Genomic DNA, 15804 nt, shown 5'->3' with positions numbered 1-15804 from the left:
CAGCTGCAAACAATGCAACCACTGAGAAAGTTGCCAGAGCCATTCGCAGGATGGGGCACTGGTGGCAAGCCCAGTCTACATTATCCAACCCATACTCTCCATGAGAAGGTTATTGATGTGCTCACGGTCTATCATGTTCTCTCTTTCTTTACCGGATGTGATATATATGAGGATAAATGTATCGTGAACATGATATAGAGGAGGAATGACTTCAGTTAGAAAGGTATGGGATGTTGACGGTTCACACGGTGATTGATGATGGTCCTGAGGTGGACACAATGAAGCATTTATGTGCGGATGGATCATAGAAGAACGCGTAACCTTTATACATATGATGATTGAGGAAATTAGATTTGTGAACACTTTTGTAGAAATAAATGGGATTGAAACCAATAAATTCCCAGTGCCTGGGAATTTCAGATCATGGGGCCTGAAGTAAATCATTGGAATCTATTATTGAGGAAGTGCTTGCCATTAGGAAATAGAACTGGACCATTAACATGGATGTGTGAAAGGGTACCTGTCAGTGTTAGTGTTTTCCAATGACAAGGGGGAACTAAGGTCTTTACGCTGACTGGTTAGCACGCAACAAAAGCTTTGCATTGTACCTCGCTACACGTGACAATAAACCAAACTCAAACTCAAACGGCACTGCCTAGTTGGTCTCTCAGAAGGCCTTTGATAATGTGCCACAGAAGAGGCAACTATGTGACCTTCCCAATCACAGAACATCAGCCACTGTATTTTACCTCAGATTCCACCACTCTCGGTTGTAATCACTTTCAGGGATCCGTCCATCGAAAACCTTCCATCGCCATTGATCCATTAGGTAGCCAAATGGGAGGAAAGCAATCTTGTCCAGGGCAATGCTCATCAAGTAGTTGATATCACTCTCTGCATAAATAAACCTCCAGTCATTATGCCACTTATGGCAGTTTCATTAGCAATAAAAACTCATTGAGTGCAGTGCTCACTCTGTGTGGACCCTGGTGAGTAGCAGATCTTTGTCGACTTTTACAGCTGGGCTTTCCTAATCTTGTCATCACCATTTTCATATGCAAGCTAACAGTAAATGGTGATGGGAAGCAGCTGCCATCTCCCAGCTTTCTATTTGAAGGCACAGCTTGTAGAGATGCTGCATTACAGTGACAGAGACCCAGGTTCAAACCTGACCTCGGGTGCTGTCTGTGGAGTTTGCATCTTCTCCCTGTGACCACGTGGGTTTTCTCCAGGTGCTCTGGCTCCATCCCACATCCCAAAATGTGCGGGTTTGTAGGTTAATTGGCCTCTGGTGCGTAAGGAATAGATGCGGAAGTGAGATATATTAATGGTCAACATAGACTCTTTGAGCCAAAGTGCCTGTTTCCATGCTGTACATATCTTTTAAACAATTTAATCTGCAAATGAAGAATTCATGTGGCACAGTGGCGCAGAGGTAGAGTTACTGCCTTACAATAGACAGTAGACAATAAACAGCGCCATAGGCCCAGGTTCAATCCTGACGATGGGTGCTGTCCGTGTGGAGTTTGTACGTTCTCCCCGTGACCTGCATGGGTTTTCTCAGGGACCTCTGGTTTCCTCCCACACTCCAAGATGTACAGGCTTGTAGGTTAATTGGCTTGGTAAAATTGTAAAATTCACCTGGTATGTGTAGGATAGTGTTAGTGCGTGGGGAGCATTGGTTGGCACAGACCCATTATTAATTAAATTATTCTGTTTTCTGGTCTGTGAGCTAATTAGGGCATGATGCTGTATGTGTTCCGTGATGGTGAGTTTGGAGCGCACGTTTCAGCAGGTGGTCACCTGAGAGTGCAGGCATGGAGGGGCTGGGTGTCTGCCTAGTACTTATTCAGGTGATCCACAAGGACTGTCTGATCAGTCCTGCTCTGATTCCTGTCAGGGTTCAGCCAGAGTCAGGATCTCGGACCCCAGCACTGGAGGTGTCTCAGCTGCACAGGAAGGAGGAAGATCAAGAGGCAATTCTGGAGCTGGAGGAGCAGACAAGGGTTTCTGATCATCGTAGACCTGATTGCATGACGATCTGTTGCCTCTCTGGTGGCGGGTGAAGGATAATGCTGAGTGGCTGCAGGACATTCTGGGACGGGAGTGGCCAGAGATCAGGTTCCTGGGTAACACCAACAACAAAGAGATGAAATCCTGCGCGCAAAGTTTTGGACTTAAGAATGGAATTAAGTAGCAGCACCTGGAAAGTGTTAAGTCCAGAATACCACTGGATGCCACGTGTCAGTGAATACGGAAATAGAAGAGTGCAGATGATTGTGTGGCTGGAGATATGATGACAGAGATGTGCGGGGAGCAGAAGCTTTGCAGTCCTGGCCCATCCTGGCAGGTTCTGAGTAAAATGGGGGAAAGTATGGTCGTGCCAGGTGGGGGGGTGTGGCACCTGCACTGAGCTGGGGCAGATATGGTAGTGGGCAAGTTTGCTGCTGTTCAGAAGGGTGGGCGTAGTCAATGTACTGCAGAGCTGGGTATAGAGGTCACCACGTTGCTGAGGAAGCAAGAGCAAACAATGGAAGGAACACAGACACAAAGGGAATCAGGTAGTTATCTAAATGAAAGGAGGTCAGTGAAAAAGGTGGATGATCTGATATGTGGAGGCTGGCATTGCAGTTATTACACAAACCTTGGGTAGAGGGGCAGCTGAGACCAGCAGGGCCAGAACCGAGTGCTGGAAGGTTGGATTCAGGTTGGTCGTTTTGTCGTTTTGTCTCGGCCAACGCAGGATCAATGTGCTGAGGAGGTTCCTTCCGTATAGTACATTTTCCATGATTCACAGCTCAGCCACAAACAAACCAGCAACTAATTCCTCCGATTTCAAAGACATCCTGTAGTGAGCGCCGTGGGATTTACCTTTATTGTCCATCACCTCGTTGAGCAGCCCAATGGTTTTGAGGTGTTTCGGAGTGGAGACTGACAGAGCCATTACATCACCAATGGCCTCGTGGAAACCAGGGTTAGCCCCGTCACGGAATGAGATGGGAAGGTCTTTGTACTGAAGGAAGTATTGGACGTGACCCATTTCATGGTGCACAGTCACCAGGTCGTCCATGTTCACCACAGTGCACTGCTTAATTCTGTAGGAAAAGGATCACAGAAGAATTGAAAGGCCATCAGAGTATCTTCTGAGCAATTACTTTATGAGGAAATTATAATACAGCACAGAACGTTTCCCCTCGAAACTACATGCAGAAGTGTGTGGCAAGAATGATGGGGTCACTCTGATGAGGCTGAATTATGTTAAAAACTTACTGTCACTTCAACCACTGGGATCTGTGATTTCACACCGCTGCTTTGAAGATTGACGCGCATGCGCACTGGCGGGCTTCTATTCACGTAATCGCTCATCGTAACTCATAAAATAAAGATCAAACTTCAAACTGGTAAGTTCTAGTTTAATCTTAACTTATTATAGCTCCAGGGGAGGTTGGTGGTAATTAATGTGTTTGGAAGGACTTGGGGAATTATTGTCCACTATGGATTGATTGTATTACTAGTTGTACTAGTAATTGTCAAATTTTTGATGGAATGATAATGATAAGGCTGAATTATGTTAAAAATATAAGAAAATATTAAATGTATTCCTGGGCCAGCTTGCAACATATTTAGTCTCAAATCAGGCTTTTCTCCAGTAGATTGATACAGAAATGCAAGTCTAGGCTTGCCGGTGGTTATTGAGATAATGAATGACTATAACATTTGTCTACCATTTGACGAGAGAGAAAGCCCAGATTGATCCCACTAAGGGGTATTGACAAATGGCCGATGCCTTTAATATGTAAGATATCTTGTACCTAATGTCCAATGCCTTTGAAATGTAAAGTCCTTGTACCATATGACAAGATGCCTTTGATGTGACGCCTCCTGTAGTATCCTGTGTATTCTCTGTAACTCTGACCATGACTAATGTTTGTGGAATGTGCTAAGGTGAGAAAAAAACACTATATAATACGATGTAATTCTGTTGTTCAGAAAAGTGGACTGTGGACAGGCAAGTGTCTGTATTGGTCACACAAAAAAGCTGGAGAAACTCAGCGGGTGCAGCAGCATCTATGGAGCGAAGGAAATAGGCAACGTTTCGGGCCGAAACCCTTCTTCAGACTGATCGGGGGCGGGAGTGGGCGGGGACAAGAAAGGGAAAAGGAGGAGGAGCCCGAAGGCTGGGGGATGGGAGGAGACAGCAGAGGGGCTGAGGAAGGGGAGGAGACAGCAAGGACTAACAAAATTGGGAGAATTCGATGTTCATGCCCCCGGGATGCAGACTCCCCAAACGGAATATGAGGTGCTGTTCCTCCAATTTCCGGTGCTGCTCGCTGTGGCCATGGAGGACACCCAGGACAGAGAGGTCGGAGACGGAGTGGGAGGGGGAGTTGAAGTGCTGAGCCACCGGGAGGTCAGCTTGGTTATTACGGACCGAGCGGAGGTGTTCGGCGAAACGATCGCCCAACCTCCGCTTGGTCTCACCGATATAGATCTGCTGACATCTAGAGCAGCGGACGCAATAGATGAGGTTGGAAGAGATGCAGGTAAACCTCTGTCGCACCTGGAACGATTGCTTGGGTCCTTGAACGGAGTCGAGGGGGGAGGTAAAGGGACAAGTGTTGCATCTCTTGCGGTTGCAAGGGAAAGTGCCCGGAGAGGGGGTGGTACGAGAGGGAAGGGAAGAATTGACAAGGGAGTTATGGAGGGAGCGGTCTTTGCGGAAGGCAGATATGGGGGGAGATGGGAAGATGTGGCGAGTGGTGGGGTCACGTTGGAGGTGGCGAAACTGACGGAGGATTACTTTTTGTATGTGACGGCTGGTGGGGTGAAAGGTGAGGACTAGGGGGACTCGGCCCTTGTTGCGAGTGGGGGGATGGGGAGAGAGAGCAGTGTTGCGGGGTATGGAAGAGACCCTGGTGCGAGCCTCATTTATGGTGGAGGAGGGGAACCCCCGTTCCCTGAATAATGAGGACATTTCAGATGTCCTGGTGTGGAACGCCTCATCCGTGGAGCAGATGCGGCGTAGACGGAGGAATTGGGAGTAGGGGATGGAGTCCTTACAGGAAGCAGGGTGGGAAGAAGTGTAGTCCAGATAGCCATGGGAGTCAGTGGGTTATAGTGTATGTCGGTCAGAAGTCTATCACCTGCAATGGAGATAGTGAGGTCAAGGAATGGTAGGGAAGTGTCGGAAATGGTCCAGGTGTATTTGAGTGCCGGATGGAAGTTAGTGGTGAAGTGGATGAAGTCAGTCAGTTGTGTGCGGGTGCAGGAGGTGGCAGTCGTCGATGTAGCGGAGGTAGAGGTCGGGGATGGGGCCCATGTATTGAACAAGGATTGCTCGACGTAACCTACAAATAGGCAGGCATAGCTGGGGCCCATGCGTGTGCCCATAGCTACCCTTGTATTTGGAGGAAATGGGAGGAGTCGAACGTGAAGTTATTGAGGGTAAGGACCAGCTCCGCTAGGCGTAGGAGAGAGTGTCAATGGCTTTAATATGTTGCCTCTCTTGTACCTAATGTCGTGGTTGCCTTTGAAATGTAAAGTCCTTGTACCATATGACAATGTGCCTTTGATGTGACGCCTCCTGTAGTATCCTGTGTATTCTCTGTAACTCTGACCATGACTAGTGTTTGTGGAATGTGCTAAGGTGAGAATAAACACTATATAATACGATGTAATTCTGTTGTTCAGAAAAGTGGATTGAGGACAGGCAAGTGTCTGTATTGGTCACTTGACTGAGGTTCCTTGCCACTTCCATCGGTCGATAATAAGTAAAGTTTTGGAACTGGCCTACCAACCGTATTGTGAGTTGTCTGTTTATTAAGAAGCGAAGCCGTTTGATTGTTATATAAGTAACCTTCCATCGAGGGGATTTATCGCACTCGCTGCCTCAAAAAGGCTGGCAGTATCATCAAAGACCCACACCATCCTGGCCACACACTCATCTCCCTGCTACCTTCAGGTAGAAGGTACAGGAGCCTGAAGACTGCAACAACCAGGTTCAGGAATAGCTACTTCCCCACAGCCATCAGGCTATTATACCTGGCTCGGACAAAACTCTGATTATTAATAACCCATTTTCTGTTATTTGCACTTGATCAGTTTATTTATTCATGTGTGTATATATTTATATTATGGTATATGGACACACTGATCTGTTTTGTAGTAAATGCCTACTATGTTCTGTGTGCTGAAGCAAAGCAAGAATTTCATTGTCCTATACAGGGACACATGACAATAAACTCACTTGAACTTGAACTTTTTCAACTCTCTACCTTGGTGTGGTCTGCACCCTGGCGCATGGTGTAATGGAAACACCGGCCACTACTTTGTTCCCAGTGTATATTGTGCATGAGAAGGCAGTCGTATTCGTAGGTGTATTCTTGCAGGGAAGTGTGAGACCAATGTGCCAAGAATTCTGCCAGCTATTGATTACACACCAGTCGCCAACCAGTTTGCTCTGTAATAGCTGGCATGCACAGTCAGAGAAGCACAATTGTCCTTTGGAACAAAGGTCAGAGACCTGCTGGCATTTCTGCTGATCTCACCAGGTACTTTGTGGATGGAGAAATGTCTCATCCTTCTCCTCCTTGTGGAATCCCTAGCTAATGCTGAGAACTATAATCTGTACTCTGTATCCTCCCCTTTGCTCTATCTACTTTACGTGAGTTTGCCTTGGTTGTATTTATGGATGGTATATCTTATCAGTTTGGATAGCATGAAAACAAAGGTTTTCACTGCACCTCAATGATAAACCTAAACCCAGCCCCAAAACCTGTTATTACTCCAGTTGAACAGCAATTTCCAACTCCCATCCTATTTCCCGAATAGAGTAGATGTTTCACGCAACAAAGGGGAAGAGAAAGTATATTCTGAGTCTTAATCTAACCCAAATCTATCTTTTAACCCTCATATGTAAATAGATTATCCGTTCACTTGTGGAAGTCTAGTATAATGACTCCACTGGCCTGACACTAACCGGAAGTCCTTGCGGTTGAAGAAGTCCCAGGCAGAGGCATGACACACCACTTCTCGGTTCGCTGGTTTCTCCAGCATTGACTTATTCCAGAACTCTTCTGGCATTTTTATGAGGCCAAGCGACTGGAAGAACTTGTCTGATTCCAGAAACATTTTTACGGGAGTCCATTTCTGTTAAAGAGAGAATAAGGCGTTACAGGCAAAAGGATCAGCCAAACCAAATAGCTTTAGGCTGTCTTTCTATCAGGCTACAAAAAAAACAAACTGCTGGTGGAACTGAATGGGTCAGCCAGCAGTTTGGAAAGCAAAATGGGCCGGCGACCTTTCAGGCTGAGACACTTCTTCAGACTGATTGAATAGGAGGAAGTAAACTAGGAAAGAGAGGTGGGTAAGTGGGGCAATAACGGGCATGTGATAGGTGGGAGAGGGGTGATTGGCAGATATGTGGAGATTGATGTGGGGTTTCATTAGGCATGGATCGGATTGTGATCCCTCTGCGCAGGTTTGTTCAGGACTTTTCTTTGGTTGTGATTAGATGGGATCCTGTTGTCCAAGTCGTGATTGGGTTCTCCCTGATTTACGGTTGCACTGGGAGATTGCACCATGAGACGGGATATCACTGTAAATGTTTCAATGTGCGATTGGATTGGGAACAGATTTTGGTGGGTTGGCAATAGGATTTAGCTGTGCGATTAGATTGGTTCTAACGATGCAGTGGTTGGTGTGCCAAGGCCTGGTTTGGGAGATCACTGGATGGGTGATTTAGATCCAGCTGCAAAAATAGATTTGGCCCACACTGTGCAGGGATGTGATGGTTGGAGTGTGACCTGACTGTGAGGGGATTGAGATGACATTGTTTGGTTGGGTTAGGAATTCAATATGCAATGGCCGCTTTGGAGTCTTCCTGTGCATGGGATGGTGTACAACTGTCCTATCCATCTGTGGACTGGGACCTCAGAGTGTGTCGAGGGGTTTGACTATGTAGTGATTAGACCATGATCTGCTTGTGCAGTTGTTACTCTTACAAAGCAACTATTGCATTGGGATCTTACAGTACAGTTGCTGGGGTTAGATCTTACTGTCTCATGGGGTAGGAATGGATTGTGATCTCCGGCACCCATGCGACCATTCTGTGTGGCTGTAGGTTTAGTGAGGTCGCATATTCCAGACCATGAGACCTCCAAACCTCATCCAGACCTCTTATAGAAACTTACACAATTCTTAAGGGGTTGGACAGGCTAGATGCAGGAAAATTGTTCCCGATGTTGGGGAAGTCCAGAACAAGTGGTCACAGTTTAAGGATAAGGGGGAAATCTTTTAGGACCGAGATGAGAAAAACATTTTTCACACAGAAAGTGGTGAATCTCTGGAATTGTCTGCCACAGAAGGTAGTTGAGGCCAGTTCATTGGCTATATTTAAGAGTGAGTTAGATGTGGCCCTTGTGGGTAAAGGGATCAGGGGGTATGGAGAGAAGGCAGGTACAGGATACTGAGTTGGATGATCAGCCATGATCATATTGAATGGCGGTGCAGGCTCGAAGGGCCGAATGGCCTACTCCTGCACCTATTTTCTATGTTTCTATGATTCACTCCCTTCAGCGGACAAAACTAACCTGTTTGATCATTTCAGGGGTAGCATCAACATGACTGGCATCCGGGTAGGGCATCAGCAGTTTGTAGATGTTATTCCATGACTGAGCCCACATGTTACCTGACAGCACAGAGAGATAACATTAACCACAAATGACCATCATAATCAGTGCCTGGATTGCATTTCTCTTTATCATTTCAGAACGCTGGCAGAAGCTGCCATGGAACAAAGTATTGCCGTCTGTCCATTCCCTGTGACACGAAGGGGAGCACTCTTACCCAGGAGCTGGGAGTTTGCTGCTTCGAGTTTTCATGGGCATTGTGCTGCAACATTCCACGTACACTCCAGGGCCTTTTCACCCACAAAAAGATTTAAAACTTTCTGTTGTGCTAAATCAACCTTGACTGTGCCTCTCCGGGGCTTCCTGCTTTGGCAAGTCACCAGTGAAGAGTGCACAGGATTTAGAAAAACAGAAACCAAAGTAGCAACTGCTGGACATGTTCAGCAGATCAAGCAACAGAGCAATTCTGTTTCAGCTCCTGTCTGTGTTGCTGAACTGTTCAGCACTTTTTTACTTTCAATTGAAACACAAAATGTACAAGTAGAGGGAGACCTTTCAGCCCACCGTGTCTTTGTTGGTTGAAAACAAACCGCCAACTTCCAGCATTGGGTCGGTAAACCCTGCATGTCACAGCATTACACCAAGTACTGGTGAATTGTGATGAGGCTTTTGGTTCCACCACCCTCTGGGGCGAAGAATCCTTTTCTTCCCTCTAATCCTTTAACCAATTACTTGAAAGTCTTTAATACTTTCTCTTAAAAGAGAAAATTTCCTTTTTCCTCTCTTATAAGGGAAATTGGTCCTTTGTATTTCTTCTGTAGCGGGTCATAGATCAACACAGCACAAAACAGGCCCTTTGGCCCACCTCATCCATCCCAACCATTTTGCCCATCTACACAAATCTTGTATGCCTGCAATAGGTCCCTCATTAACTTCATAGATCTCCCCTCAGCCTCTGTTCCACAAAGAAACCAACCCACTCTCTCCGTTGTTCCTCACAACTCTGTGCTGGCAACATTATGGTGAATCCCCTCTGTTATCCCTCCAGTCCATTCACATCTTTCCTGCAATATGGTGACCAGAACTATATGTAGTATTCAAGCAGTGGCATAACTAGTGTTGTGCACAGATCCAGGATAATATTCCTGCTGCATTCCTTGATTAATAAAGGAAAGCACCCTGTGTGCCTTTTTAACCACTTTACTAATATCTACCCTATGCATTCCCCAAATGCATTAAATCACACTTCCTCATTTGCCACTGACCAGCCCATCTGATTCTTCCTGCAACTAAAGGTTTTCCCCCTCATTATCACAGTTGTTTTTTTGTATCACTTACAAACTTCTTTGTAAAGGTACCAACATTTAAGCCTGGTTCACATAACATGCTTCAAAGAGGCCACTATTACTGAGCCCTGTGAAATCCAACTGAAAGCTGGCTTCTTGGTGGAAAGCCTTGTTATGTCCATGTCGATTTCATGAAAATCCATGCCCTTGTCCATCCTCTGTTATCTTCTCAAAAGATTCAAACATGTTATTTAGTCGCCAATTCATTTAACAAATGCATTTTGTTTGTCCTTGAATAATCTGTGCCATTTCTCTCAGCAGAAATAATATTTTTTGTTGTTACCATCGGGCAAGAGGTATAGAACCCCGATATTCCACAACACCATGTTCAGGATCTGTTGCCTGCAACCATCACGTTCTTGAACTGACCGACCCCAGCTGAAACCTACCTTAGCAACAAAACCATGTAGACCATCTCTTGCACTACCATTGAATTGTTTTCAAATTATGTTTTGCACTTTTTTTTCTTGTTTTTACAGTATTTTTGCTTTTACCGCTTTAGAAAATGAATGTGTAATTTTTGTATAATTTATGATTTTGTGTATCGATTGCCCAAATGTATGTGTCTGTGATGCTGCTGCAAGCTAGATTTTCATTGGGCCTGTACCGTTAGTTTAGTTTCGAGGTACAGCACGGAAACGGGCCCTTTGGCCCACCAAGTCCATCCCGACCAGCAATTCCCACACACTAACACAATCCTATACACAATAGGGACAATTTACATTTATACCAATTAACCTATTAACATGTACGTCTTTGGAGTCTGGGAGAAACCAACGATCTCATAGAAAACCCACGCGGTCACGGGGAGAAAGTATAAACTTCGGACAGACGGCACCCGTAGTGGGGATGAAACCCAGGTCTCTGGCACTGTGAGCGCTGTAAGGCAGCAACCGGCTGCTCCATCGTGCCGCCCTCAGCATCTTTGTACAGCTGACAATAAACGCGTCAACTGACCTTGACATCCCCCTGACCCCACTACTCCTGCGTCCTGCAATATAAAGTTTGGTTGGTGTTTGCAGTGCGCATTGACTGATTTTGAATTCTTGGGTGTACCAGCCGGAAATTCATCTTTTGCTGCCAGCAAGACATGCACCAGGCAAGCCTTCATTATCACAGAGGAAACAAGGTGCGTCTAGGCCTGTGAAGGGGAGAATGCTTAGGGTAGGTGGGGAGGTTGTGGATTTAATGAGGAGATGAGCATGTGCTAGTTGATGGTGTGAGTGCATTATGATATATATTAATGATTTGGACGAGGGAATTGAATGCCACATCTTCAAGTTTGCGGATGACACGAAGCAGGGGGGCAGGGCAGTGTTAGCTGTGAGGAGGATGCTAGGAGGCTGCAAGGTGACTTGGATAGGCTGGGTGAGTGGGCAAATGCATGGCAGATGCAGTATAATGTGGATAAATGTGAGGTTATCCACTTTGGTGGCAAAAACAGGAAATTAGACTATTAACTGAATGGTGGCCGATTAGGAAAGGGGGAGATGCAACGAGACCTGGGTGTCATGGTTCATCAGTCATTGAAAGTAGGCATGCAGGTGCAGCAGGCAGTGAAGAAAGCGAATGGTATGTTAGCATTCATAGCAAAAGGATTGTAGTATAGGAGCAGGGGGGTTCTAATGCAGTTGTACAGGGTCTTGGTGAGACCACACCTGGAGTATTGCGTACAGTTTTGGTCTCCTACTCTGAGGAAAGACATTCTTTTAGGACCGAGATGGGGAAAACATTTTTCACACAGAGTGGTGAATCTCTGGAATTCTCTGCCACAGAAGGTGGTTGAGGCCAGTTCATTGGCTATATTTAAGAGGGAGTTAGATGTGGCCCTTGTGGCTAAAGGGATCAGGGGGTATGGAGAGAAGGCAGGTACAGGATACTGAGTTGGATGATCAGCCATGATCATATTGAATGGCAGTGCAGGCTCGAAGGGCCGAATGGCCTACTCCTGCACCTATTTTCTATGTTTCTATGATCGTTGTTTGCAGATGGGGAGTGCTGTTAGAGGTGCTGCGACTGGAGAGATTTGTGCAAGGAACTGGGGAGTTTCTTTGTTGTGTTATGAGATGGAGTTGGTGGCTCTGGTTGATTGAGGTTGGGGAGAGGGACATTTCTAATAATTAATGAGGGGGAAGCAGAGCCTGGCGGTGTTCAGATGGTGGATGTGACATCACACACCAGATGGCATTGGTGCGTAATCTCATTCAAAGTAGACTTACGAAACTGAAGTAGACTTAAAAAACCCCATCTATGGCACGCTGCCCTGCACTGGGACAAGAGTTGGGAGTGGCGCTTTGGTCAATCAGGGTTGTGGGATGGAGTCAGGGGTAGTGGGATTGGTTGGGGTTGGAAGAGCAGAATTTTAGTTGGGGAGTGGAGTGTCTGATCCATTGGAATGGGGATTAATGGCCGGTGATATTGTTGGGTTTTTGATTAGCGATCTATCTTCTCTGCTAATAAATCCCCCCCAAAAAATCACCTCTCAACTCAAATTAGCACCTTCAATGAGTTTTTTGCTAATTCTCTGCCCTCTCCTGCGTCCTTAAATGTGTTTCCTGTTTATTGTGCATGTCTCAGTCTCAGTTCTTCTGATAAGGTTCAACCCACCCACAGCATAGCAACAATGCTGTTTAAAAGCCAACACCAACAGGTTTGGAGGGGGTGTGTTGAAAGTATACACGAATTAGCACTGAAGCCTTCTTCAAACTGCCCACATTATACACCCAAGGACAGTGGCGGACTGGCCAGGGTGTCAGCTTGCCCGGTGGCAAGTGGGCCCCTGATGAAGTGGGCCACCTATATCAAGTGGGCCCCTGATGAAGTGGGCCCCCTTTGGCTCCTGGCAACCAATATTTTTAGACCCAATCCATCACTGCCCAAGGATAACTCTGGATTCAAAGCAACTGCCCTCTTGGATAACTTCATGATACAAAGATCCAACTTACCCAAGAGATGGGCTGGGATTGGGCCCTTCAGGTTAATGTACTTGGTTCCATATTTCTTAAACAACGCTCTTCTGACATAAGCGTGCAGGTTCTGGTACAGAGGCTTCAGCTCATTGTAAATATTCTCCAAGTCTGCTTCAAAGGTCTTGGAATCATAGAGAGACCTCCAGAATGCTCCGGTATCATGAAAGCCTGGGAAACAGGATGGGAAATAAAATAATAGAGACTGTAACATCGGCCAGTAAATCAACTGACGGAAACAAGCACACTGAAAGATACATAGATTGGACATTATAGTAAGTAGTAAGTAGTCAATTTGGGGGCCAATTTAATTGATATGGACTCAGGGCATCAATTTACATTAGTGCGTGATCTCACTCAAAGTAAAGTTGCAATATTGTAGAATGTTTTTTTAGTCAGCTGACGTGTGCTGTCCTACCCTGGGCGTGTGTGAGAAAATAGCGTAGAGGGAGCATTTACATTATGTGTGACCAATGCCATCTCTGTCTAGCGAGTATAGGGTGGGAAAGATGGAAGGGACTTTACATCCAATCCATATCTCCCTGCCAGGGGGTATGTGTCAAGGCAGTGTGGAGGGAAGCTTCGTTCTTATCTAACAAGTCTTGTCCTTGTTCTGGGAGTATGTGACAGGACAGTGTGGAGCATGCTTTACTCTGTCAAACCTGACATTTTGGGCCCTTATCCCCAGACCCCCACTTTTTGATTTAAAAACAAATTTACTAGCATATTGCAAATTAACCTATTATCCTTAGTCTCGAATACAACCCAGTTCCTGAAGAACTTGCATATAAAATCTGTGTCATCCCTACCTGTGGAGCTTCTGATATAACCATGACTAGTCCCTTGAGTATCAGAGGACAAAGGTTTAAGGTAAAGGGGAAAAGATTTAATAAGAATCTGGGGGGTAACCTTTTCACACAAAGGATGGTGGTGTATGGAACAAGCTGCCAGAGGAGGTAGTTGAGGCAAGGACTATCCCAACATTTAAGCAACAGTTAAGGGCCTGTCCCACTTAATTCACGACTTAATTCACGACCTCTGCTGAGTTTGCCCTTGACTCATACTTCCAGCATCGTCGTCATGAGGTCGTAGGAGGTCGGAGGAGGTCTTAGGTAGTAAGTTGGGGCGTGTTTTCTAGCCTGATAAAAAATGCCCACGAGTAATAAAGGTCGTGAATTAGGTCGTGAAAGTCGGACAGGCCCTTTGGACAGGCACGTGGATCGGACAGGTTTGGAGGGATATGGAACAAACAAGTGCAGCTATGGCATGTTTGGGCTGAAGGGCCTGTTTCCACAGTGTATCACTCTATGATTCTCTGATTGACCAGATTCAAAATAACTCCAAGCATTTTCATAAAGAGTTCGAACAGATTTGACCAGTTTATTCAATCTGAGTACCATTAACTATATGGGCAGAATGTAAAGTATTAGAAACAAATTAACAGTAATTCGACTTAAAAGTTACAGTATGCAATTACTGCTCCTCAAAGTCTGTCTTGAAAAATGAGCTTTAGCAACTAAAAGCCCAGTCTCTCTTCACGCCGAGAACCTCACCGTTGAGTCTTGCCGCCTTGTTGCTTAGCTGCACGTATTTCTTGAAGTTGGTCCTCATTTTCTTTCCTGAAACATTTCTCCATCCTTCCCAGGCAAATAGTAGCTCGTCATAATCATTTGAGGTGGCCAAGATGTGTGTCAGATCTGTGGATGAAAAAAGAATGTGACACTTGGAAGAGCAGTGTACTGGTTGTTGTACCAATCGGCAAGCCCTCAGCACCTAACCGCACAGGGCAGAACACCTCACCTGGGGGCAGTTCTTCACACCAGGGCAAATCTCCACACAGCTACAGATACCCACACCAGGGATAAATCTTCAGATAGGTGCAGGTCTCGATAACCTGGGGCAGGTCTACGCACCTGGGAAGACCACACAGGGCCATACATCTACACCAGGGGCAGAGTTCCCCACAGGGACAGCTCACCACATCATGAGCAGTTCTCCACATCACATACTATGGAAGCTCAAATTCAAGTTTAATTTCTTTATTGCTAATAATTTTTCTGGTGGGGGGGGGGGTGGAACGGGGGGGATGGGGGTTCTCATTTTGCACTGGACCTTTGGTTCTCCAGTTGGTTTTGGTTTGGCTTCTACTGTAAAGATGAACACAGTGATTTCCCCTTCCCCCCTCCCCACCAACTCCAGTGCACACCCATTTCTCCCAGCTCTCTACCCCCTTCCCCCTCCCCCCTTCCCCGTATATTCCTCCCTCTATCTTTACATTTCACTCCTTTTCTCATCTGACACTCATTTGCCTCCCTTTCATCTCTAGTCTTTGTCACTTGCCTGGCCTTGTTCCACTTTTCTTCCATCTTGCTCCCCCCCACACCCCCACCGCATACTACAACCAGTCTGAATAATGATCTCGACCCAAATGTCGCCCATCCGTGTCCTCCAGAGATGCTGCCTGACTTTGTGTTTTATTGAAGATGCCTACATCGGCAGAAATGGTGTCCCAGTCTCAGACTGTGAGGATGAAACGTCTTCAATACACGAATAACCTTTGTTAACTTGTGATTACGTCGGTGAAACAGTTGCACTGCAGACTGTAACTCACCAGGGTCCAGAGGGTGGCAGGTCCCATTATCCCGGCATACTTTAGCAACACTGTAGGTGGTCTCCATCTCAGACACGACACTGTCGTACTGGAAAGAGAAGGTGCTGAGTATTAAATAGAATACTTTGGATCCGTTTATAGAAAATTAGGTACAAAATCTCCAGAAGAAAGCAATCAATGAAATATTTAATTAATCCACCTGTCCCCCCCCAAACCACCCCCCCCCCCCCCCCCCCCCCCCCCCCAACGCA

At 46.1% G+C, this 15804-nt stretch overlaps 1 protein-coding gene across 1 annotated transcript in view; it reads right to left on the bottom strand.

The window, feature by feature from the left end:
• ace (angiotensin I converting enzyme (peptidyl-dipeptidase A) 1) overlaps positions 1–15804 on the bottom strand; it is a 97281-nt gene that overhangs the window by 33464 nt on the left and 48013 nt on the right. The window contains 7 exon segments of the mRNA XM_055657075.1: positions 750–894; positions 2872–3095; positions 6980–7149; positions 8592–8689; positions 12922–13113; positions 14496–14639; positions 15554–15641. Of these exon segments, the coding sequence (XP_055513050.1) occupies positions 750–894; positions 2872–3095; positions 6980–7149; positions 8592–8689; positions 12922–13113; positions 14496–14639; positions 15554–15641 (1061 nt within the window).

Source organism: Leucoraja erinacea, chromosome 27, assembly GCF_028641065.1.
Source record: "Leucoraja erinacea ecotype New England chromosome 27, Leri_hhj_1, whole genome shotgun sequence".
In the NCBI taxonomy this organism is placed as follows: Eukaryota; Metazoa; Chordata; class Chondrichthyes; order Rajiformes; family Rajidae; genus Leucoraja; species Leucoraja erinaceus.
The sequence above is the reverse complement of the archived record's forward strand: the minus strand, read 5'-3'. Positions and strand labels throughout refer to the sequence as shown.